General features: G+C 40.2%; 1 protein-coding gene across 1 annotated transcript; it reads left to right on the forward strand.

Moving 5' to 3' along the window:
• The first annotated feature begins 499 nt into the window (after window positions 1-499).
• LOC136678508 (NLR family CARD domain-containing protein 3-like) lies at window positions 500-25,089 on the forward strand. Its single transcript, XM_066656559.1, has 11 exons — window positions 500-678; window positions 5,839-5,952; window positions 6,246-6,359; window positions 8,281-8,780; window positions 8,874-10,413; window positions 11,156-11,329; window positions 20,338-20,511; window positions 20,832-21,005; window positions 22,597-22,767; window positions 24,540-24,713; window positions 24,954-25,089. The coding sequence occupies exons 1-11, from the start codon at window positions 500-502 to the stop codon at window positions 25,087-25,089; spliced, it is 3,450 nt and encodes a 1,149-aa protein (XP_066512656.1).
• The last annotated feature ends 849 nt before the right edge of the window (window positions 25,090-25,938 follow it).

Below are 25,938 nucleotides of genomic sequence, written 5' to 3' on the forward strand. Positions count from 1 at the left end.
AGGGACTCAGATGAAGACAAAGAGAGTCGATGTGCCGAGATCACTCACTCTCTCTGGGTCTGGGAGAGAGAGGGAGCGCCTGGGAACATATTTTAGAATAAACTTAAATTGACTTGTTTTATCGCAGAACAACCAAATAAAACCTTTATGTTTGGTGACAGATATTTTAAACGTTTGGTCACTTTGAGGTACATACTGTCTATTTTCAGAAAATACCGAAAACTGCATTTGTGTAAGAATGAGTGTTTTAAAATAAGAGCGGTATTTCCAACGAGGGCCACAGGGGGGCAGTGTGAGCCCGCAGCGCTTTACCTCCTCTCCCTCCTTTAATGATTTTGCTGGTAGTTTTATGGAGAGAGATTAGTCTCAAAATACTTTACAAATGCGTAAATGTTAATCCACAGATGTGGCGGTCACACCCTGTTACTGAAGAAGAATATTCTGTTGTGTTTGAGTATGAGATGAATTTGCTTAAAGCACAACATTACTAAACAAAGTGATGCATCACGCAGGGTTTGACCTGAAAATTAACGGATTCCCCAGATTCAAGAAGCTGAGAGGAGAACTAGAGCTCCCAGTGTGCTGTGCGGGTGTCATCAGCTGCACATCCAACAAGCGCAGCAGAGAGGGAGAGTCTGACCCCCCTGTCCCGGTACAGTACTCTTACTGCACTTCCCAGTAAACACAGGTCAGATGAAAAAGGCGTTCAGACGACGTCCGTTGATGTTCGAAATATGTTTGAATTTGGACCAAGGTCATTGTAAAATCTTATTCATTTTAAACCCATAGTTTAGTTATAATCTGTGCTGTGTGTTTAATGTTTAAAACAAGAAATTAGTCTGTATTCACAAGATATATATATATAAATATATAAAGACCACCTGCAGGACCTGCCCTCTCCCCAAACATGCACTGCTTCCTTTTCTGTTCAGGAGTGGCGTAGCTGTAGTGGAGCTGTCAGGCACCAGTTAATCATACAATTATTTATCATTTCTTATCACTTGTAAATGTATGTGTGTGGACCATCATGCCCTGTTCTGCTGTTGGTTGCACTGACAGAAACTCTGTGTACATCTTGGTTTCAGACCCTGAGTGAATTTAGCTGCTTTTTTGAACTCTCTTTTCCACCTTAAGAAGTGCTGCTAATGGTGTCTACCAGCATCAGCTTAAACCAGGATCCTGTGTCTGATCCATTCACATCATCACAACACACACTCACACACCACCACCAGTGTGTTAGTGTCACTGCAGCACTGAGAACGACACACCACCCAAATCAGACCTGCTCTGTGGGGGTCCTGACCTTTGAAGAACAGGGTGAAAAAGGCCTAATAAAGTACGCAGAGAAACAGATTAGAGTTTCTAATGGTGGAACTACAGAGTGCTGCTGTATGGAGAGTGGAGCTGATAAAATGGACAATGTGTGTAGAGACAGGGGAGGTGTTCCTAATCCAGTGATCATTCAGAGTAAACCTATATAGCACCTTTCATACACTGTGGTGATTCAATGTGCTTTACACACGACAAAATACACTCAGAGATGTGGGAGAGAGGAAATAAACACAAAAATATGAATAAAACAAATAGAAATAGACATGAAATCATAAAAACGATTAAATAAAAGCATTAATTAATATGAATAGATACAATTAAAGGGAAGTAAAAAGAAGATGATGAATCTAGTGTTTTCCACCATCCAAAGTGAAGAAGAGCACAAAAATTAAGGCTTGGAATACACAATAAACCTCAGCAAAACCATGAAACACATTACTGCAGATAAGGAGTTCACGCTGCTCTAAATCATTTTTTTAACCGGTGCTTGATGGTTTAATGCAAAGACTAAGATATCTGAGCAGTTAAATCATTGCCCCTAACAATTATACTTTACTTATTCAACCTCTTTCTGTGGCAGTGCTTTGTTCTGCTCAGGGGACAATAACCCAGCTCTGTGAACACACTTCATCTGTTTATAACACAGTTCATTTTAAAAGAGGTGAAAGTCACTAAATGTCCAACAATAATGAGATGCTGTTTGTGACTGTTCCAGGATCAAGGGTGAGTTGTGTGTCTTGTTTTTAAAACGCTTTAATGATTTAGTTTTGTCAAGAGTTATTGTGCACATACAGCCGCGTGACGCAGGGAGGTCAGGTTTCGTTCCTCCTCCCTCCCACATTCCACTTTCCCACTTTTCCCAGAAAACTACATGAAGAAGCGGAGGAAAGCAGTCAGAAGAGAAACTAGACAAAGCCGCTGGGGTTTGAGACGGTGAGCCTCAATAACATTAAAACATTATAACATTAATGTGAACACTATCCCGCGGGTTAAAGAGAGAGCCCTGTGTTTGTAGCTGTTCTCTGTGGTTTACTCTCAGCTTTAGTCGTGTTTTTGATCCAGACACGATGGCGTTCAGTGAACTACAGCTGTTTGTGCGAAGTTTGGTTCTGTGTTTATTGTGTTGCTGAAGTCAAATATAGACCACATCTGAGTGTGTATTAACTCTACAAGAGTATTATTTACTTTAGAGTCATTTTTAACAAAGTTTACGGTTCTATTGAACTGCTTTCGGTTTGAACACTACATCCTTCTTCCTACTGCTGCAGCCAATCAGATGCTAGATTTATTTTTGTTAGTTTTTTTAAGCCAATCAACAACAGGAGCTGTCACGTCAGCCAATCATCTGCTTAGTTTCTCTAGAAGAAGGCGGGTTTGTCGCTGCTATTGATTTAAAGCAGATCAACTGAAAACCCAGCAGTGAACAGCAACGAAACAGAATCGGGGCGTTTTCTGTCAAAAGACAAAGGGGAAAAACTGCGAAAATACTGCGTTAAAACTGAAAAACTGTTAGAAAATCAGGATTATGTTTTCCTCGGGTACAATTTGAGCTTAATGTTATTGTTCCAAAACTGTACATGAATCCAGAAATGGGGGGGGGATCACCGTAAATATCTTCAGACTCTTACAGGGAACCTTCTGTGAACCTTCTCTAGATAGAGTTTATTGTTCTAAATGTAGACTTTAACATTTGTAAAGATTTCTCTGGGAGCTTGGGTATTTCATTTCTCTTATCCTTTAGCTTATATACTGTGTTGAATATTTTAGATTCAAATAAACACACATAGAACAGATCTAAAACCGTTTAGATCTGTTTATTTTTTAACTGAAATTAATTTCCATAACCATACGAAGCCAAGTACAAAGTGTGTCATCAGTTAACATCATTTAATTTAAAACATTTATGTGGTGCTGTGAGTTTTAACTTAGATGAGGGGAAAATAACACATCACTTCTCTTCAGTCTCTCACACAGTAACTGTCTTGTTGTGTTGTCTGATACTGTAGTAAACATAAATACATTTTAATATTTAAACAACTGTGATTCCCACAGCATTATTTCTGCATTATTCCAAAGTGCACACTAGTGTACTACAAAGGGTATAAAAATGGTAGTGCTTCATTATCAGAAGGGCACTCTGTAGAAGGTCAAGTTCAGTCAGTTGTGGTTTGGGACACAGCATTAATCAGACGCACCAGTGAGTTCAGCCTTTAAAGATGGAACCGAAAATACAAATAAAACGCAGGTAAATAAACAGTTTTAAGAACAAAGGTCTTTAATGAGCTCGATAAATTGTGATACGACACCAAACCTTACTAATCAAATGTACACAACGTTAACAAAAACATGAACTTGGTCCAAGCGTGGTCCAGACTTTCAGGTATAAACACACTTTAAAACACAGTTTAAACATTACATTACAGTAATTACTTCATATGAGCGATGTATGAGATAGTAGATGAAACAGGAGCTCTGTCTGTGTGTCACAAACTCACTGTGTATGTGTTAATGTCACAGGCTGTGTCAGTGCCCTAGTCATTAAGTAATTTGTTGTTTTGTTGTTCTGACATTTCTGCATTAGTCTGAACACACAGTGCACTGTTTTCAGTGCATTCAAACAATCCACAACACACCTCCATCAGCAGTGTACAACCAATGTAACAGAGCAGACAGTGGATTCTCTCTGGCTCTTTTTATCTCTCTCTCTCTCTCTCTCTCTCTGTCTGTTTCTCTCGCTCTCTCTATGTCTTCCTCTTGTGCTCTCTCTATCTCTCTCTGTCTCTTTCTCTCGTGCTTTCTCTCTCTGCCCGTCTCTCATATTTTAGACTTTGTTTGTAATTCTGACCCTGAGTCTGTTAATCATTTTGCTGTGGGATGGATTGGTTTCTGCTGCATTTGCTTGATTTTACTGAACTGTCTTAGGGCTGGACAATAATTTTATATCAATATATATCACAATATTAAATGTTTCAATAACAATGATATGATTTTATATGATACACATTTTAAATATTGAAATATATATTACTTACAGCACGTGTTACTGACTGACGTTCATAACTTTACAATTTAAAGTTAGTTTATAAATATTAATATTGACAAAGCCAAGAGGGTGTTGTTTGATGGTAATGTCATGTTTCTTTCAGTTCTTGGCAGTTTTTCTTTGGCTTTTTTTATTGTTCATATCGATATGAGAATTATCGTATTGACTGAAATTAAGAAATATATTGTGATATAAATGTTGGTTCGTATCGTCCAGCCTTTAATGAGAATATCTTTTCACAGGAAGCAGAGAAGAATGTCCAGTGTCCAGCTTTATCTATAAAGTATAGAAACTTCATGATGGAGCCTCATAACTTCAGTAGCGGAAAAAGAACTTCAGACTCAAAGTGCGTTACTTTCTATTACTGATTTTAAACATCATTACTTTTTCCAGTTTTATTGACTCCTGCTACTCACTTGTCAGTGATGTCGATTCCCAGAGGTCCCAGTCGTACGATGCAGCATTTAATTATGGAATATTCGAGGGATAAATAAGAATGTTTAGTTTAAATAAGTAGCACACATTGTCTTAAGCAGATGTAGACGTAAGTATTTTTATTCAGTAAGATTACTTGTTGTGCTGCACTGTGGATTAATCTGCTCCTTCTTTTACTGATGATATCACCAGCTTTTGAAAACACACATTCAACCTAATACAAAAAAAAAAAAAACATTGTTTCACGAGAAATGCTTCGACAGTGTGTGGAACGCCCCATTCCTAGTAACCAAGAGCCTTTAGGGTTTTCTTGATTTTAATAAAAAAATAATAATAATAATAATAATAATAATAATAATAATAATAATACATTTTATTTCTACTGTCACTCAAGGACACCTTACAGAAAAAAGTAGACAATAGAATAAATAATAAAGAAACAAAAGAGTAAGCAACATTAAAACAAGTTAGAATAAGACAACACAACTGAGTCAGTCTTAAACAGGTGGGTTTTGAGTGTGGACTTGAATTGTAAAAGTGAGTTTATATTCCTTATGTCCGGTGGTAAAGAATTCCAAATCTGGGGAGCAGATCGGCTGAAGGCTCTACTCCCCATGGTAGTGAGACAGGCGAAAGCAACAGACAGATGAATGGAGAGAGATGATCTGAGGGTGCGAGGGGGAGTCGCATGGAGAAGATTGGAAAGATATGGAGGAGAAAAATTGTGGATGTCCTTGAATGTGAGCAGAAGGATTTTGTAATCGATGCAGCACTTGACAAGGACCCAGTGGAGCTGTTGTAAGACAGGAGTGATGTGGTGAATGGAGGGGGTTCTAGTGATAATTGTACTATTCATTATATAAAGCTACAAAAATTAATTGACAAAATTTATAAAAATCAGTGATAAAAATAATTGGCAGCAGATTTTCAAGTTTTTATTGATAAGTCTTTAGTAACACAGATATATTTCTCCTTTTAATTAGAGTGTGGCTTTAACTCTTTCTTATGTCTCCACTTCACATTTCCAGAGAGCAGACATTCAGAGCAGAATCTCCAGAGCCCAGCTGTGTGTCTCTGAAGAGCAACAACTCAATGGTTCAGCCTCCATATTTCAGCAATGAAAGAATCAGTTCTGATCTGAGGTGAGACATGAACCACATTCTAGTGAGTTTTAGCATGACTCGCCTCAACATGCAGCCTTTTAAATTTTTCTTGAGTTTTCTTGAGTGTGTGTGTGTGTGCGTGTTTGTCTGGGGTGTTAATGGAGTGTGCGGTGTTTGTGTGGTGTTTTTGTGGTTTGTGTGACATGTTAGTGGAGTGTGTGGTGCTTGTGGTGTGTTAATGGAGAGTGCATTTTTTGTGTGGTGTGTTTGTGGAGTGTAAAGTGCCTAGTATAGCTTTAACTCTTCCTTATGTCTCCACTTCACATTTCCAGAGAGCAGACATTCAGAGCAGAATCTCCAGAGCCCAGCTGTGTGTCTCTGAAGAGCAACAACTCAATGGTTCAGCCTCCATATTTCAGCAATGAAAGAATCAGTTCTGATCTGAGGTGAGACATGAACCACATTCTAGTGAGTTTTAGCATGAGTCGCCTCAACAAGCAGCCTTTTAAATTTTCTTGAGTTTTCTTGTGTGTGTGTGTGTTTGTGTGTGTGTGTGTGTGTATATGTGTGTTTGTGTGGTGTGTTAGTGGAGAGTGCGGTGTGTTAATTGAGTGTGTGGCGTGTTAGTGGACTGTGCAGTGTTTGTGTGTGTCCCACATTCTCAGCTCTACTGCTAATCACACAAATGCATGTTACTTACAAATGTGACACCATTTAAAAGGGAAATTAACAGACTTTCCAATGGTATAAGATTTATTGCCAAGAAGCTTTGTTACAACAAAGAAATAATCTACAAACACACATTTCCTTACATTTTGTGCTAAGTTTAGTTTATTACAGAGTCCACTACCAGAAACCTCTGCTTTTCAGAGGTAGTTCTAAATCCTCCAGTAATGTATTTCAGACTTTGTTCTTTGTCTACAGAAGTATGATTGTGAGAATATGTAAATGTACTCATTCACTTTTAGTTTCTAATTCCTCTCCTTTGATGTATTTCAGAATGAGTTTTAAACATTAAAATATTAAGATCAGTTCTAAAGGGAATGTGCAAACAGTGAAGTGTTCATTTGTTAGATTTTTTGTAACATCCTATGAACAATAGTGATGGGAATTTCGGCTCTTTTTGGCGAGCCGGCTCTTTTGGCTCAGCTCTTCATAAAGAGCCGGCTCTTTCGGCTCCTAAATGGCTCTTTGTTTTACCACTTATTTCCACTGATACAGAACAATATTACCTACATTTTACAAAACTATATGGACAAAATATTATTGTTCAATATTAAAAATAATAAATAGTGTTGCAATGGCCAATTGTTTTCATGGCTGTCTTGTAATAACTCACTGATTGCACTCACACATTCAATTGTATAAATAACTGGATTTTTATTTAAAAACCTAATAAAAAATCAACCCTGTGAAGGACTGGCGCCCCCTCCAGGGTGTATTCCTGCCTTGCGCTCAATGATTCCAGGAAGGCTCTGAACCCACCGCGACCCTGAACTGGATAAGCGGTTACAGATAATGAATGAATGAATGAATTAATAAAAAAATCACTTGTGAACTCTGAAATATAGCCAAATATTACAAAATAGCTTATTAAATTAAATAATCATCCATTTCTGGGTAATAAAATAAATGCTCTGCAAAGTGCAAAATAGCAGCATTCAACGGTAGTGATTAAAACAACCACAACTGTCAACAAACATTTACCTCATTTAACATTTTCTTCAACTATTTTTTGGAAGGCAGATTGGCACTCTGTTATTATCTTCCCAGTTTTTGAAAATAATGCTTCTTTTCCTTTCTGTCATTTTTCTCCCTCCGGTGCTCCCTTTTCACTTTCCTCCTATTTGCCACCACCCCTCCCCTCCCTGCTTGGTGGTATAACCCTTCGCTGATTGGTACCTTTGCTTGTTGTTCTCTGATTGTTCAAATGACAAGCCATAGAAAAAAATGGCTTAGACGGGAACCGGCTCTCATCGTTCACTTCCAAGAGCCGGCTCTTTGAACCGGTTCTTTTGCGACTGACACATCACTAGTGAACAGTACATTACTGAAGTAAAGATGAGAAACAACATTGGTTCCATTTCTTAGCGCCTTGTGTCAGGCAGGTGATCCACTTTTCTAAATATGTGACATTGATTTATTTTCTGTAAATACAAATCATGTTTATTTTCTCAGGTTTAAGCCGTGTTTCTGTGTCAGTAACACATTACCCTCTGTGCTGAAATGATTATTAGTAGATGAAGAAATGGAGAGTAGCTTCTCTTTGGTTGAACTGAGTTGTCAGTGAATTACTCACTTGTTCAAGTTTCAGACTCTCTCACACTTACACATTCGGATTCATCAACTCTTTTATTTCTCCTCTAGCTCTGGGACAGATGTGCTGCTCCAGGATGGTTCCAGGTGTGGAGTGTGTGAGCAGATTCAGACAGATCCAGTCTCTATCACCTGTGGACACTCTTTTTGTAGACAGTGCATCAGGAGCCTTTGGGACCAGTCTGTCCACTCAGGAGACTTGACCTGTCCCTGCTGCAGAAGGGGGTTTAAAACAGGCTCTGTTCAGTTTCCACACGCGGAGGAGTCCATGGAGCTGGATGAATACAAACCAGTGGATGACGTCCTGCTCAGTGTCTCAGAGAGAAACAAAATCAGCCTGAAGAACAAGTACGAGAGCTTATTTGAGGGATTCAAAACACAAGAGAATAAAATCCTCCTGAACAGGCTTTACACTCAGCTCTACATCATCGAGGGAGAGAGGGAAGGAGTGAATGAAGAACATGAAGTTTTACAGATTGAGAACAAACCGTGGAAACAAAACCTGCCAGATACACCAATAAACTGTTTAGACATATTTAACCCTGTACAGTGTACGATGGGAGAAATGGAAGAAGACAACACCAGAGCTGTGATGGATGAAGATGTGAGACGTGAAGAAGGAGAAGAAGATAAAGATTCACAAGTGGAAAAATTTAAAAGCGTTCTGACTAAAGGCATTGCTGGCATTGGAAAAACTGTCTCTGTGCAGAAGTTCATTCTGGACTGGGCTGAAGGAAAAGCCAATCAGGATATAGAGTTCATGTTTGTGCTTCCATTCCGAGAGCTGAACCTGATTAAAGACAAACAGTACAGTCTTCATGGACTTCTGTGTGCCCTCCATCCTGAGCTCCGAGGTCTGGACACAAAGGAATATGACGTGTGTAAAACTGTGTTCATATTTGACGGCCTCGATGAAAGCAGAATTCCACTGAAGTTCTCAGAGTGTGAGAAAGTGTCAGACATGTCCAAGGTGTGTTCAGTGAATGTGTTGATGACAAACCTCATCAAAGGAGTCCTGCTTCCCTCTGCTCACATATGGATAACCTCCAGACCAGCATCAGCCAATCAGATCCCCTCTCAGTACATCAGCCGTGTGACAGAAATTCAGGGATTCAATGATCCACAGAAGGAGGAGTACTTCAGGAAGAGGATTAGTGACCAACACCAAGCCGACAGTGTCATCTCCCACATTAAGACAACGAGGAGTCTCCACATCATGTGCCACATTCCAATCTTCTGCTGGATCTCAGCAACTGTGCTTCAGCGAATCATGAAACAAGGGACCACAGAAATCCCTAAAACTCTGACTGCAATGTACTCACACTTCCTGTGCACTCAGACAATCATGAGGAAGGAGAAGTATGAGGAGGAAGATGAGAGAGGAACTCTACAGGAACTCCTGAGATCCAACAGGAACATGTTTCTGAAACTGTCTGAACTGGCTTTCAAACAGCTGATGAAGGGCAATGTGATGTTCTATGAAGACGATCTGAGAGAGTGTGGGATTAATGTCACTGAGGCCTCAGTTTACTCTGGGATTTGCACTGAGATCTTTAGGGAGGAGTCTGTGCTTTACCAGAGGAAGGTTTACTGCTTTGTGCATCTGAGCTTTCAGGAGTTCCTGGCTGCTTTCTATGTGTTTCACTGCTGTGTGAGCAACAACAAGGAGGGGCTGCGTCTTTTTAAGCCTGCATATGCAAATTGGTATTACCATGTTTCACTGGAAGAACTGCTGCAGGGAGCTGTGCGTACAGCTTTAGAGAGTAAGACTGGACACCTGGATCTGTTTCTCCGTTTTCTGTTGGGCATCTCACTGGAGTCCAATCAACAACTCCTGCAGGACCTACTGACACACACAGTGCGCAGCTCTGAGAGCATCAAGAAAACAGTTCAGTTCATCAAACGCATAATACAAACAGAGGATCTTCCTTCTGACAGATCTATCAACCTGTTCCTCTGTCTCACTGAAATTAATCACTCCTCCTTATCCAGTAAAATCCAGGAGTATCTCAAATCCAAGAAACAGTCAAATGAGACACTGTCTGCTGATGAGTGTTTAGCGTTAGCCTACATGCTCGTGAACTCAGACGAGGTGCTGGATGAACTGGACTTGAGGAAGTACAACACCACTGAGCAGGGTTATTGGAGACTGATCCCAGCTGTGAGCAACTGCAGAAAGGCCGTGTGAGTATTGTTTCTACATGGTTTTTATTTTATATATTCCATTGTTGTTGTTGACTGAGACAAGTTTCCAGATTGTTTTACTGTGAGTAGAAGTTCCTCACTGTGTGTATAATTAGGATGTGATAAATAAAATGAATGAGACATTACAGAACAGGTGGAGTTTGATGAACATGGATAAGACTGATGTCTTTCTCTTGTTTTCTCTCTCTCTCACTGTATCTCACACAAATCCCCCAAGTTTATAAAAGCAGCAAATCTAATCATTTTTATTCCTGTGAGGCTGAATTTCAAGGAGAGTTCAGACTTGTAGTTCAGTTTCCTTGGGTTGGACCAAATATGTAAATTCATACATTGTAATATTTTAGTCCTGGTTTGGTTCTGAACCAAATATGTATTTAAAACAGCGATGATGTATGACGTGTGCAAGCGACGCATGTATGACATTAGTTTTGTCGTCTGAACAATGTCCCACACTGAGCTTAATGCACTTCTCGGGGCTGTGTACCTGGTGGTATATTTTCCAACTGGAAACACAACAAGACGTGGTCAAATGGATAAAGGAGTCAAAACAGCACCTGAAATTCCTCCACTGCACAGAATAAAAAAGGAGTTGCTGCTTGTTTGGTGAGCACCAGTTTCGAAAGGAAGTGTTCACATTTGCTCTAACAAACCAAACTAACAGAGATTTCCTCACCTTCACGTTTTTTACTGTATTATGCACTGTGTTTACATTGTGTTGCAGATTGTCTGGCTGTAAGCCGACCATGAATTCCTGTGAAACTCTCTGCTCTGTTCTGAAATCACCAAACTCACCCCTGAAGGAGCTGGAGTTCAGTGAGACTGAGCTGCAGGATTCAGGAGTGAAGCTGATCTCTGAGGCACTGAAGAGTTCAAACTGTAAACTGGAGACTCTCAGGTTAAGATTTTGGATGAATGTCCATGTGTATAATGAGTGTATTCTCCTGCTCTGATTGGCTGTAGTTTGCCCTCGAAAAGCATTCAATGATTTTACTATTTGTGTTTTTACTATATTCTGTTTGTAAACTGACATTTATTCCCAAAAGAAAACATTATTCTCACGCACAGAGACAGAGAACCATTTCTGCAGAGCAGAAATCAGAGTAACAGCATTTTACCAGTGATGATGATAATAATAATAATAATAATAATAATAATAATACTTTACAGCATTGTAGTGTCCCGCTCCTAGTGACTGTCTGTGAGGAGTGTGGTGTGTTCTCCCTGTGTCCACGGTCCAAAAACACACGTTAGTAGGTGGATTAGTGAGTCAAAAGTGTCCCTAGGTGTGAGTGTGTGTCGCCCTGTGAACAGAGGGACTACTACGACTACATAAAACATGACAGAAGACGATCAGTTCAAGGAAGGACTAGAAACTAGACCCTGGGCTAAAGTCACTCACTCCCCTGCTCTTATGTTTCTATTCTCCTGCTCCAGCCGACTAGTTTACTCTCACTCTGTTTCTGTTTGTGAAAGAAGAGTGAAGAGTGTTTAGTTTGGAGTGAAATTTCATGTGGAAATAGAATGTAAATAGCTCTAAAATATTCAGAAAAACATTCAGAACAAATGTTCAGATTGAGCTCATAATGTACACACCCCTGAATAATTAATATTGGAGAAATACTGATGTATGAAAATCTCATAATTCCTGATTCACATGAGTCTGAATTTCACATTCTCTATTTTAACTTCACTTTCTCCTGGTATTTACTTTACCTTGCAGACTCACAGACTGTAAACTCACCCTGAATTCCTATGAAAGTCTCTGCTCTGCTCTGAACTCACCAAACTCACCCCTGAAAGAGCCGGACCTCAGTCAGACTGACCTGCAGGATTCAGGAGAGAAGCTGATCTCTGAGGGATGGAGGAGTTCACACTGTACACTGGAGATAATCAGGTGAGATTTCTGTGTGTTTCTGAATTGAAAAGGTTTGTAGAAACAGTAAGATTTGCTCTAGTTTTACACAGAACATTTAATAAATGGTTGGTCTGTGATTTGGACAGAAGTGATCTAAATGTTTCTGATATTCAACATTCAAAGCTCACATAATTTTTCCACTTAATGGTGCAGAGGGTGGCTCTGAGATTGTTTACGTTACAAGGTTTTAAACCAGTCACCTCAGTGTGTTTATTAGGAACATTTGGTGGTTCATCTTTGAGGTAAAGTCTTAGTTTTAATATTTCAGGTGTTATAAATGGACAGCTGTGGTGTAGTGGTCAGAGAAGAGGGTTTGGGGCTGGAAGGTCTCTGATTCAATCCCCACGACCAGCAGGATTAATTAGTGATGTGGGGAGTGAAGGAAAAGCACCGTCCTCTTTCAGTCCACGGCTGAGGGGCCCTTGAGCAAGGCACCAACCCCCAACTGCTCCTCAGGCTCCGAGGATGACTGCCCCTAGTGCACTAGTGTGTGTGAGAGTGAGTGTGTGTTGGCATGTGTTTAAGAAGATGTGTGTGTGTGTGTGTGTGTTTGTGTGTGTGATTAGAGAGAGAGAGTGATGTTCCTGCCTTGCTCACAGTGATTTTTAGTAAGACTCCGGTCCCACTGTGACCCTGATCAGGATGAAGCTGTAACTGACATTTAACAAATGAATTTATTCCTTCATTCACTGGTTATTTTGGTGACATTTAGAGCAGACTGTAGTTATTTTTCACTGAGACTAGTCCTCAACACTGTCTTCATCTGACTGTAACTCTCTCTTCCCCCGTTTCTGCCTCCTGAAGTGAGAGGGAGTTTAAATAGAGTTTAATTTTGGGGGTGAAAGTTCATGTGGAGAAGAGAACACAAACAGTGCTGAAAATATTCAGAACAATATTCAGAAAAAATGTTCAGACTGAGTCTGTTATTAATGCCCCTCTGAATAATGTAAATAATGGAAAGTATTATTTTACTCATTAATCTCATTAAACTGATTCTGAGTCTGAAATCCACATTCTGTTTGAACTGTGCTGTATTTACTTTGCTTTGCAGACTGAATGTGTATAAACTCACCATGAATTCCTGTGAAGTTCACTTCTCTGCTCTGAAATCACCAAACTCCTCCCTGAAAGAGCTGGACCCCAGTCACACTGAGCTACAGGATTCAGGAGTGAAGCTGATCTCTGACCGACTGAAGAGTTCTAACAGTAAAGTGGAGATACTCAGGTAAGACAAGCTTTTTATCTTTTAATTTCTGACAGAAATGTTTGAAAGTGTTTGAAATATCAGATTGTGGAGGTCTGACGGCGTGGCTCTGCTGCTTCAGCTTCATGACTCACTTTATATTTTACACACAGCACAGGTTCACTGTGTTCTTATATTATTTATATCAAATGGGGTATTTTACTGAATGTTCTCATCAACACAATTTACTGAGGTCTTCCACATGGATCTGGGAGTTAATTTAGAGCCTGAAAATAGTAAATAAATGAAGTGTTGTGTAAATGCTCTCCCATTGTTTACAGAAACATAATGAAAACTCAGAAACGCAGTGTTTTTCAAATGCTGTACACTTCTGTCAAAAAAATTCGGAGCTTTTTTCTGAAACATTACACGAAGATAAACAAGTTTTACAGAAGTAAATGTTAGGAAAGAAAAGTCTTTTCATAAGAATTTCTCCAGACTAAATCAGTTCAGTGGCGGAGTTTCATGGCCCTTCACTGCAGCATGTACAAAAGACTGTTCATTTATCTGTTTTCATCCTTCAAGTCTAGTATGCCTGTAGTTTAGTGTTTTGTATGTAGTTATAATTTCCGCCACTAGGCGGCTACCCGACTGCACCGATGCATAATCCTGCTAACACACGTGGTTCAGAGAGGTATTGGCATGGAACGGTCTTCATTTAATCGGTCTCATTAATAGTGTGCGTCCATTGAACATGAGTAATCTTATTTGTGCTTTATCTTTGGTTGTATAAGACCGACATATATATATTTTCACTGTGTTTTGTTTTGTCGAGTGTTTTTAAGTACTTTGGGGAAGTCAGGTACTAGCTACTTGCTTTACCTAATTGAGATGTGTAAGCCGGTGTGTGACGCAGTACATGTCCGTAGTTTTTCCTTTTTTCCCTAATTAAATGCATCCATAAAATGTTTGTGTGATGTATACCTTGTGTTGAGTAGATTACATTTAGCTGTGATAAGTAATGTATGTGCATTTATGTTGTACATCTTCAGTTCATTTATAGTCAGATCTTAGCCTCGTGACAAGCCTTTAATGATGTTTATTTATTATGGACATTTTGAGTTGTACTTGTAATAAGGGGATTACTCATAGACCAGTATTTAGGGATCCAAGCACTGCAAATGCTGGAGCCCTATTGTTTTTGGTCTGTTTCCTCTTCTTCTTCTTCTTCTTCTTTTTCTCCGATGAAACGCGATGGGCAGCCCAAACTGTAGGTCCTACAGACTTGCCGTTTGGTCAACTGGTAGTAAACCCACCCGCTACTCAGGCGCAAAGAATCAGCCCCATCGGCCTGATGGTGGCGCTATAGCGACGCGGAACGCGTCGCTCCCTATATCTCCTACCCCGTGTGGCGTAGAGACAAAATTCTTTTTTTCCCTGATTCCCCAGGTCAGACCCTACAAAAAAGCCTCAAGAACCCATAAGCTCCGCCTACTTAGATTTTGAGCTAATTTGCATAATATGCAAAATCGCACACATATTTGAGCGCGAACTAGTCTCTGGTAATGTACCCAATATGGACATATGTGGTATCAGCAGAATCCTAAGAACCTGAACTTTAATAATTATTCAAAAAAAGTTGGAATTTCATCACTGCTTGGCTTCCAGACTCCGCCCAAATACAGGGGTAGAGCTCGCGTTCCAAAAATCAGACAAATACAGCTATAACTTTCTCCTAATGTTACGATACTTCTCATGCTTGATCCCTATAAGGGCTGGAAGACATGAGTACTTGGTTGTGCAACTGCAAGCCTAGGGGGCGCTATAACAACAAAAAATTTGTTACGCTTCACAGGATTGTCCTATTGACATGCCGCTTGGTATGCATGTAGTGTGTGATGAGCTGACATCAAAACATGTCCGCCATCGGCCAATCAAATTTCAGCAGCTGTTTCATGACCTTAACAAGGTCCTATCATCATGACACTGGCATGGTATGTCCATGGCCCCACTTCCTGAGCACATAAAAAGTTTCATAGCCACTAGGGGGCGCAATTCATTTTTTCAACATGCAAATATGGAATATCTCAGCGAAATATAAACATATTGACAAGCAGTTTGCTTTATTTCGTACTCTGTAAATTGCCTTACAACTTTGCAAATACAACTATTGTCAAAAAATGCATACTTTATCCACAATAGTCAGGTATGTGAAAATGGAGCTTTTCGAACTCCTCCCTGGAAATTTGTCTTATCAATAAACAACTGGTATTTTTGAAGTCGGTATAGACTGTAGGTAAATAATAATTTAAAAAAATTAGAACTTTTAACACGCTGTTGTGGCAGTTATTTAACAAATATGCATGGGCGGGGCTCGATGCACTCTTTGAGCTATAACTACAACAAACTTCACCCAAATCAAACAAAACCTGGTACACATATGTACATCATTACTCTGAAGTAGTGTGCCAAATATGACCACATTGCACAGAAAGGGGGCGCTACAATTAGACAGCAAATGGTTGCACGGGTTATTAATTGATTACACCGCCACCTAGAGATGCAGTACCAGCAAGATGAGATAAATATATTCTGAACATCATGGGAAAGGACCTTGTGCATTTTCATAACATATGCCTAAAGCATTTTTGAGTTACAGCTGTTTTTTATGTGATGTTTCAACGGCAAGCTGCACATCTCCATTTAAGCAGAGGCTGCCATCACACAGTAATGAAAGTTCCACATTTTTTTGATAATTACTAAAGTTCATGTTCTTACGATTGTCATGATACCGCATATGTCTATATTGGGTTTTGATCCAAGGACTAGTTCTTGATCAAATATATGTCCGTTACATCTCATATATACCTGCAGACTCGTTATGCAGACTCCCCCCTCAGCCCCTCCCTCTCCTTCACACACAGACTGTCACCTCTCCCCCTCCCCTCCCCCCTGCCAGTCAGAGAGGGCCAGAGGACACAGACGTTTGAAAGCAGATCTAAACAAATCAACAATACCATCATGACCACCTCATTTTACTTTCAGTGTCCGTGTTTTCAGCTCCACTGTCCACAGGAGCACTTTGTAGATTTAAAGCTACAGAGAGGGGTGCACCTCTTGCTCTGCATACATTCATTGCTCCTTTTCACATGTTCTTCAATGGTCAGGACACCTACAAAGCAGGTATGCTGCAAATGTATGAACTACTGTCTCTGCAATTTTGTATTGATAATATTAACCAGCAGAGTAGGTGTGTGTAACACTGTGGGCAGAGTGTGTTGACACAGGTTTTAAAATCTCCAACAGCACTACTCTTTCTGTTCCACTCATAAGAGCACAACACACACTGACTTTTCACCACAATGTCAGTGTCACTACAGTGCTGAGAATGTATGAGCTACTGTCTCTGAATTTATGTCTATAAGTTGTACCAATAAAATATGTGTATCTCTGTGTGGACAGTGAGTTGACACAGGTGTTACAATCTCCTGCAGCACTGCTTTGTCTTATCCACTCATAAGAGCGCTACACACACTGCCATATCACCACAATGTCAGTGTCACTGCTGTGCTAAGAATTATCCACCACCCAAATCATATCTGCTTTGTGGGGCTCTTGAACATTGGACCAGAATCAAGGGTGAAATTCCAGAGTCAGTTCTGTGCTCTGTGTTGTCTCTGTAACACAAGCCCCACGTTCACCTGTCTGCAGACCAGAAATTCACCAACTCATCTACTACCCCTTCTTCTTACAATCCAGAACACTTAATTTTAAAGTGTGCCTCCTGTATCAGGAAATGTCATATGCTATGCTCTTGTTCTGCAAAGATTGCTTGCTTTCACCCTGCTCTTCAATGGTCTGGACACCCATACAGCAGGTATGACTCAGGTGTTGAAGTTGTAAATCCCTCAGCATCACAGCTGGACTGAGAATACTCCACAACCAAACACTGCCAGCAGAGAGTGTCTTCTGTCCACTGATGACAGACTCGAGTGCAAGCTGCTCCACATCATATCTGCTGTTTGGGGGTCCTGAACATTAGGGTGAGAAACCAGAGTGCAACTCCAGAGTGACTTCTGTGCTCTATACTGTCTCTGTCATCCGCTACTCCTCCATCTCAGGCTACACCTCCAAAAAGATGCCAGAACAGCATGGAACACCTTACAAACACTACACACACTTCCCCAAAAAGCCCCTACTATCTCAGGACAGCTCATATGGTAGCACATTGTTCTTCCACCAGCGAATACCAGCTTGGACCCTGGGAATTGTCGCTTGCGGCTATATTTCTAATTGTATTTGTTTATTATCTCTGTGTAGAACACCACACCCACTTCTACTTACATGTGGAGACCTGTACCAGATTAATATTAATGGACAAGTCAAATTAAAGACAATTTCAATTTAAATCCTGAACCTGAATATTATCTCCTTTTGTCTCAACTCACATGAACGTATATAATTGTTGTCCTGACCCGACCCCTGAAGTCATTGTTAATACACATACAAACCAGTTACAGTCATTAATACAAACAGGTGACTTTAAATTGATCTCCTACACAATAAGTTGAAATAAAGTTTTTTTTTGCTTCTTCATTTCTTATAAGTTTAAAAAGTGTCATCATTAAAGGAACTCTATGTAGTATTTTTACCTTAAAATTAATTAATTAATTAATTAAGTAATTAATTAAGTAATTAATTGATTAATTAATTAATTAATTATCTGTAAGCACTTATCCAGTTCAGGGTCACTGTGGGTCCTGAGCCAACCTGGAATCTTTGGGTGCAAGGCAGGGATACACCATGGAGGGGGCACCAGTCCTTCACAGGGCAACACACACACACACTTACGACACTTTTAAGTCACCAATCCACCTACCAACGTGTGTTTTTGGACTGTGGGAGGAAACCGGAGCATCCAGAGGAAACCCACGCAGACACAGGGAGAACACACCACACTCCTCACAGACAGACACCTGGAGGAAACCCACTCAGACACAGGGAGAACACACCACACTCCTCACAGACAGTCACCAGGAGGAAAACCCAAACAGACACAGGAAGAACACACCAAACTCCCCACAGTCACCCGGAGGAAACTCACGCAGACTCAGGGAGAACACACCACACTCCTCACAGACAGTCACCCAGAGGAAACCCACCCAGACACAGGGAGAACACACCACACACTTCACAGACAGTCACCCGGAGCGGGAATGGAACCCACAACCTCCAGGTCCCTAGAGCTGTGTGACAGAGACACTACCTGCTGCACCATCATGTAAGAGGGGGAATAGCGCCTCTCTCACTGCTGCCCCGGGCTGGTCCCCTAAAACCTGGCTATGGAACTTCAGAATAAAGGAGTGGCGAACTCTGGCGAGAGCTGAGTAACACTTTACAGCTCACGAGTGTTTAGTTGACTACAAGTAGAATCTAGCTCGTTTTTCCTCATACAGACATGAGAGAAAGAGAGAGAGTGAGAGAGATGTGTGTTTGTCTGTTAGAGAGAGACAGAGAGATGCTCATGACACGTGAAGGTGTGTATGTGTGTGTGTGAGAGAGAGAGAGAGGTGTGTGTGTAAAACTTCTTTTGATTACAGTCCTACAAATGTGAATTACACTCAGCAACATGTAACCCAGGTTATAAAATCCTGAGTTATTAAAAGAATATTTTATTATTAAAAGCCTATTAGAATTAGTAATGACTAACTAGTATTAAAAAATAGGTAATAAATAGAACAAAATAACTCATTTATGAGGAATACTTGAGCTAGACTAAAGCTGAAATTGAATAAGAAGCGTTGAAAACATTATAAATAAATAAAGACACAAATAAGTGAAGAAAAGAATCTATATTCACTTAAAAAATAATTATTTTATATATTTTTGAGAATATTTAATTTTTTTTAGTAGTACGTCACACGCTACAGCCAATATAGTGATTGACTACGTTGATAAGCGCGGGTAATTCTGCTGATCTAGACCCAGTGTCACGCCTTCGTCCTGTCAGTCTGTTGTCCCGGCCATGTGCTTTATTTGCACATGGCTCTGTTTTGTTTATGTTCAAGTCTCCGCCTTTGTTCCGCCTCCTCGTCCGTGTCATGTGTTAACCCGTCCTCCTTGTTATCTGTCCAGGTGTGTCTCGTTTGTGTCTGTATTTAAGCCCTCTTGTTTCACGTCATGTTTGTCGTACATTTCTCATTTCTCATGTCTAGTCGGTCGTGTTTTCGAGTCTGTCCGTTTGTCTCCAGTTTCTCCGTGTTTGTTTTCTTAGTCGTTGTTTCGTGTCGTAGTTTCTTTTCCTCTCTCGTTCCTTCGTTTACTCTTTAGTCTGTCAGTCCGGTTTACCCTGTTTAGTTTCCCTTGTTTAATTTAGCCTGCCTTGTTTCCCTGTATGTTTTCGTGCTTTGTTTGGTTACCTCCCTTTATTAAAGAACTGTGTTTTAGCGAGTGCGTCCGCCCTCCTTCTATCCGCCCCTCGCTCCTGACACCCAGTTCTTTCTTTTTGGGTTGAGCAGCCGTCGTGAGCAGAAGGCATCTGCAGAAGAAAGAGAGAAAGATAGATAAAAAGCTGGATTTATGTAGTAAAAAAACTGCAGTGTTAGAAAGTAAACCCTCTTTAAATTAAAACATGAATGAATGTTCAGATTGAGCTCATTGTTTGTGTCTCTTAATATCGTTTATAACACACAGACCCCAAGTTTATAACAGTAGTGTTTTCCACACGTCATAATTCTTGATTCCTGTGAGGGTGAGTTTCACATTCTCTGTTTTAACTCTACACTGTGTTTACTTCTCCTTACAGATTGTCTCGCTTTAATCAGTCCTTGAATTCCTATGAAAGTCTCTGCTCTGTTCTGAAATCACCAAACTCACCCCTGAAAGAGCTGGACCTCAGTCACACTGACCTGCAGGATTCAGGAGTGAAGCTGATCTCTGAGGCACTAAAGAGTTCACACTGTAAACTGGAGACACTCAGGTGAGAGCTGTGTGATTGTGAATTGAATGGCCATGTGGATAATGTGTGTGTTCTCCTGCTCCAGTTGGCTGTAGTTACCCTCACAAAGTTTAGTTTGGAGTGAAATTCCATGTGGAAATAGAATGTAAATAGCACTAAAATATTCAGAATAACATTCAGAATAAATGTTCAGATTGAGCTCATAATGTACACACCCCTGAATAATTAATATTGGAGAAATACTGATGTATGAAAATCTCATAATTCCTGATTTAAATGAGTCTGAATTTCACATTCTCTATTTTAACTTCACTTTCTCCTGTGTTTACTTTACCTTGCAGACTCACAGACTGTAGATTCACCCTGAATTCCTATGAAAGTCTCTGCTCTGTTCTGAACTCACCAAACTCACCCCTGAAAGAGCTGGACCTCAGTCACACTGACCTACAGGATTCAGGAGTGAAGCAGATGTCTGAGGCACTAAAGAGTTCACACTGTAAACTGGAGACACTCAGGTCAGTTCTGTCAGTTCAGACTTTATTTTTAATGCTTCACCAACATTATATTTATACATCTTTAACATTTTATTTAGAGGATACAATGTTGCGCCCCACACTCTTTTGTAAGATGTATCTAGAGGTATCAAAGGATGAGTGTAACATGGAATGTGTGGTGTAATGTGGAAGTGAGGGAACAACAGAATGCTGTTTTCAACTTTTATCTAAAGCGAAGTACAAGGTACAATAAAGCAGCAGTAGTGGTATGATAATGGTTTAAGAATACAGCAATGGAAATGTAGTTGTAGCAGTTATATGAGAAGTAGAAGACAATGAAAAATCTCAAATGCTAAAACCAACCGACTACTACTGGGTGGACTTTGGATGGTGCCAATGAAAAGAAATAAACAAAAGTTCTCTAACAAATAAATCTAACCTGCCCCAAAAATACAGCTGTGGCACTCACCCCTTACCTAGTGTGTGTATATACAGGGTTTGTCCTACCATGGAATGTATAGTTGCCTGTACTTGCCTGTCCACACCAGTCGTGGTAGAGAGATTTAACAAGGGATGAGCAATCCACAGATTTAAAATGGCTAAGTGAAGCTAGGCTAAAGTACAGTTAGCAGCACCACAACTAAACCTCAAACTCTAGCTAGTGACAGCAACAACAATCTCAATTTGAGCTAGCAGCAAAGATCATCAAAAAAAATAGCAGCAACATCTGTAAACATAAGCTAGCAGCAACAAGCCTCAAACCATAAGTTAGCAGCATTCAAGTATCACACAGGTAAAAAGCTCCTCCCCCCTCATTGTTCCACTTGGTGGGCTTTATATCCAAGAGGTCCTGCCTCTTCCAGGTGAACAGCTCGTCCTATAGGAGAATTAGGACAGCAGTCTTGGGCAACAGCTCCCCCATTGGCTGAACAGGTAATAAACTAGAGAGAGAGGAAGTGAAAGAAAGTAGAGGGAGAAAACAAAACAAACAGTGCTTCTCTGGCACGTAACATACAATATGAAATATTAAGATGAAGTCAGGTTTTGGATTCCTAGATTATAATTCACTACTCACAAAAATCAGATCATCTTCTCCTACATTATCTCTACTCTCTGAACACTTCAGGACTTCGGTAAAGTGTTTCCACTGCTGGAGTTACAGTCAACAGCAGACTCTCCCCATGCTGATATTATCAGTCATACAGGCTATGAACCAGAGCAGAGGTTTATTATTATAGTGATGTACAGACACTGACTCTTTGGTTTTTTATCTTTTAATGTGTTCTACACAGAGTCTGATCAGTGTAATGTAAAAGATCAGACTGAACTCTGTTATTCCTAAATTTATCTTGTTATTTGAGGCATTTCTCTTTAGCTGCTCTAAGAGGTTTCTGTGAAGCTTCAGTTCTGTTCTGTTAAACTGTGTGTTTTAATGTTTAAATGAAGCATTTTCTCCCCCCACTGGTGGAAAGATGAGTCACAGTGGTGTATTTTTGTTTGTTTTTGTTGTTGTTTGTTTGTTTCTCATCTAAATGAAATCAACATGTCTTTCTTTATCCTTTCAGAAATGTTCCTGTCACTATTCAGTGAGTAATGTCCTCTCTCTTTACAGACTAACTGGGTGTAAACTTGGGGAAAAGTCTTGTGAAGATCTGGGCTCAGTTTTACTGGTGAACCCCTGCCTGAAAGAACTGGACCTCAGTAACAATGACCTGCAGGATTCAGGAGTGGAGAAGCTCTCTTCTGCACTGAAGAGTTCACTCTGTAAAGTGGAGACACTCAGGTGAGAGTCCTGGGATTTTCTTCATTTTCTATTCTTCACAAACATGACTTTACACATTTAAAAAAAAGCTCTAGTATAAAATATTAAGGAAAAGACTGGATTACTAGATTCTAATTTACATAATGTAATATATAATGTATGATGTGCAATTATTTGTCATTGTATAACAAGCAATGAAATGTGTCCTCTGCACTTAACCCATCTGTGACACACACACACACACAGACACACACACACTAGTGCACTAGGAGCTGTGAACACACAACCAGAGCGTTTGGGGGTTCAGTGCCTTGCTCAAGGACACTTCACCCGTGGATGTTACTGCTGGACCTGGGGATTGAACCAGCAACCTTCCGGTACCAAGCCCAGTCTCTAACCATTAGCCAAGGCTATACTCCATTGGGATTAAAACACAACACGAGCAATTTTTAATGTGTGTCTGTGTCTGTAAAAGGAAACATATGACTTCACATCAATGTTAAATATAGAGGACGCAGTAACACCAGGTGGAACATTTAAATCTGTACCTTTTTAAAATTGTGTTAGTTGAGAGAGAAAGAGAGAGAGAGAGAGATTGCGCTCACACACAGATCATAATCTCACTCTCAAACTGTCTGTTTTCTTATTATCAAATGGTGTTTTATCCTCTTCATTTTAAATGTTTTGAAATGGGAGGTTTGTGACAGTTTGGGGGCGGGGTCAGGGCCGTTTCTCTCAGTGAATGCTATTGGCTGATGTCTCCTGGTTCTGTGACTGCCTCATACACTGTATATGTCCCTCCTACTGGGAGAAGCCTTCTACAGAAAAACAAACATGGATGATGTGTACCGTGATTATTTGTGTTTCGTTTTGAAATGGGGAAAATGTAAAATAGGAGACTACTCCGTATCTAAAATTATTTTGAGTATATGGCTCCAAGGCCGTCCCTCAGCGTCTCTGTACAGTGAGAGAGGGTGAAATACAAAGTAAAAGTAGCTAGTGAACTCGCTCAGTTCAGGAGTCGACTCACGAATGAATCTATTCTTTGAGCATCTGGAAGTACAACTCGAGCATTGACTCTTGGCAAATGATTCAGAGAATCAACCTCACTGTCGACTGTCTCCGTTTTCTAACGTCTTCCGGCAGGGAAAATCATTTCCACATGTTTATCACATATTACTATGATCTGAACTCACTGTAGACAGTGGAATATGACCTTATCTCGACTCTGTTTACCCATGGTGCTGTCCAAGCAGCTCTGCTTCTCCCAGTAGGAGGGACATATACAGTGTATGAGGCAGTCACAAAACAAGGAGACATCAGCCAATAGCATTCACTGAGAGAAACTGCCCTGACTCTGCCCCCAAACTGTCACAAACCTCCCATTTCAAAACCTTTATAAAAGAATAATATTCATTCATTCATTATCTATAACCGCTTATCCAATTCAGGGTCGCGGTGGGTCCAGAGCTTACCTGGAATTATTGGGCGCAAGCCACCGTGCCGCCAAAAGAATAACATTAATAATAATATTAAACAGGGAGGTCAAAGTATAGAAACCTTTACTGGATTAATGTCTGTATATTTATTTCTAGTAATAACCCCTCTGTGGGACACTGCTTTTTTTTTTTTTTTTTTAAATAAATATATTTTATTAAATTATGTTTTATTTATACTTTACTAATTTCTATTGAGTGAGGTTTTGAACAGACTTTAAAATGTCTTAGATTTATGAAAACAAACATCCAGGTCTTTTTATTTATTATGTTAAGGTTTTTAAACTCTCTCTGTAGATTGTCTGGTTGTTTAGTTACTGAGGAAGGCTGTGCTTTTCTGGCTTCCGCTCTGAGCTCAAACCCCTCACACCTGAAAGAACTGGATCTGAGCTACAATCACCCAGGAGACACAGGAGAGAAGCTGCTCTCTGTAAAACTGGAGGATCCACACTGCAGACTGGACACACTCAGGTACGGACAGCTTTCTGTATTTGTGTGTGTTCTGTTGTTACTGTATTTCTATAAAGCTCTACAGCTCATTGTTCCTTCTTCATTTAGCCTCTGCTCTGCTGTAGTAGTATTTAATGGTTAGAGTATCACCCTTCACCACTCTGTCTCCACTGTTCAGTGTAACTGTTTTCAGGCTGAAGGCTTGTGAGACACTGAAGTAAAACTAAGCCCCATATAACAGTCTCTGTATGTGGATTGTAGACTGTTTCTAGAACAGTCTTTAGAAATGTACATTCAGTGTTTAGGGAAGTACAGGAGTACTCTGCTACAACAGTTCTACGACCTCAATGTTGAAACACTTCAGACTGAAAGATCTTACACTACTGCTGCATCCTGAAACTGAGTCGTCTAGTCCACCATTATCTCTGTATTCCTATCATTTCGGGGAGTCTAAAAGGGTCAGGATCAATGGTCAACAGATTGAAGAGCAGACTTTAATACCCAGAGTGTTGTTATCAGTCATACAGGCTACAAACCAGAGCAGAGCTTTATTTATTATAGTGATATACAGCCATTGACTCTTTGGTTATTAATATTTTAATGTCGTCTACAGAGAGTCTGGGGAGTGTAATGTAAAAGTTTAGTTGAATCCTAAAGTTATTCTGTTATTCGTGGCATTTCAGTTTAGATTCTCTAAGAGTTTTTGTGTTTATCTGTGGAGCTGCAGACCATCAGTTCTGTTCAACTGTGTGTTTTGTTTTTCCTGAATGATTCTGATCAGAGGTCACACAAACACTTGGTGAAGTAGAATGGTATAAAATGGACAGTAGAACACACTGCTGTGTTTAACAGTGAACGTAAGAGCATTTCTCATAGGACTGGGACTAAACAGCTGTGTGGTCTTTAGAAAACCACTGCTCAGTGTTAGAGATTAATCAGAAAACAAGGCTTCAGTTCACTATGGAGCATAAAGACTGGACTCTGGAGCAGTGGAGAAAGGTCATGTGATCTGATGAGTCCAGACTGACCCTATTCCAGAGCGATGGGGGTGTCAGGGTCAGAAGGGAAGTGGATGAAGTGATGCCCCCGTAATGCACTCTGGAGGCAGTGTTATGATCTGGGGGTCTTCAGTGGGTCAACTCTAGACTCAGCAGTGTTATGATCTGGGGGTCTTCAGTGGGTCAGGTCTAGACTCGGCAGTGTTATGATCCAGGGGTCCTCAGTGGGTCAGGTCTAGACTCAGCAG

Source organism: Hoplias malabaricus, chromosome 2, assembly GCF_029633855.1.
Source record: "Hoplias malabaricus isolate fHopMal1 chromosome 2, fHopMal1.hap1, whole genome shotgun sequence".
NCBI lineage: Eukaryota > Metazoa > Chordata > Actinopteri > Characiformes > Erythrinidae > Hoplias > Hoplias malabaricus.

Bases quoted from the DNA above. Each gene is read 5' to 3' on its own strand.
- LOC136678508 (XM_066656559.1), top strand. From the start codon at position 500: ATGCATCACGCAGGGTTTGACCTGAAAATTAACGGATTCCCCAGATTC. The intron at 6,360-8,280 runs GTGAGACATGAA...TTTCTCCTCTAG, and splicing joins AGAATCAGTTCTGATCTGAG to CTCTGGGACAGATGTGCTGC. The intron at 20,512-20,831 runs GTGAGAGCTGTG...TTTACCTTGCAG, and splicing joins TGTAAACTGGAGACACTCAG to ACTCACAGACTGTAGATTCA.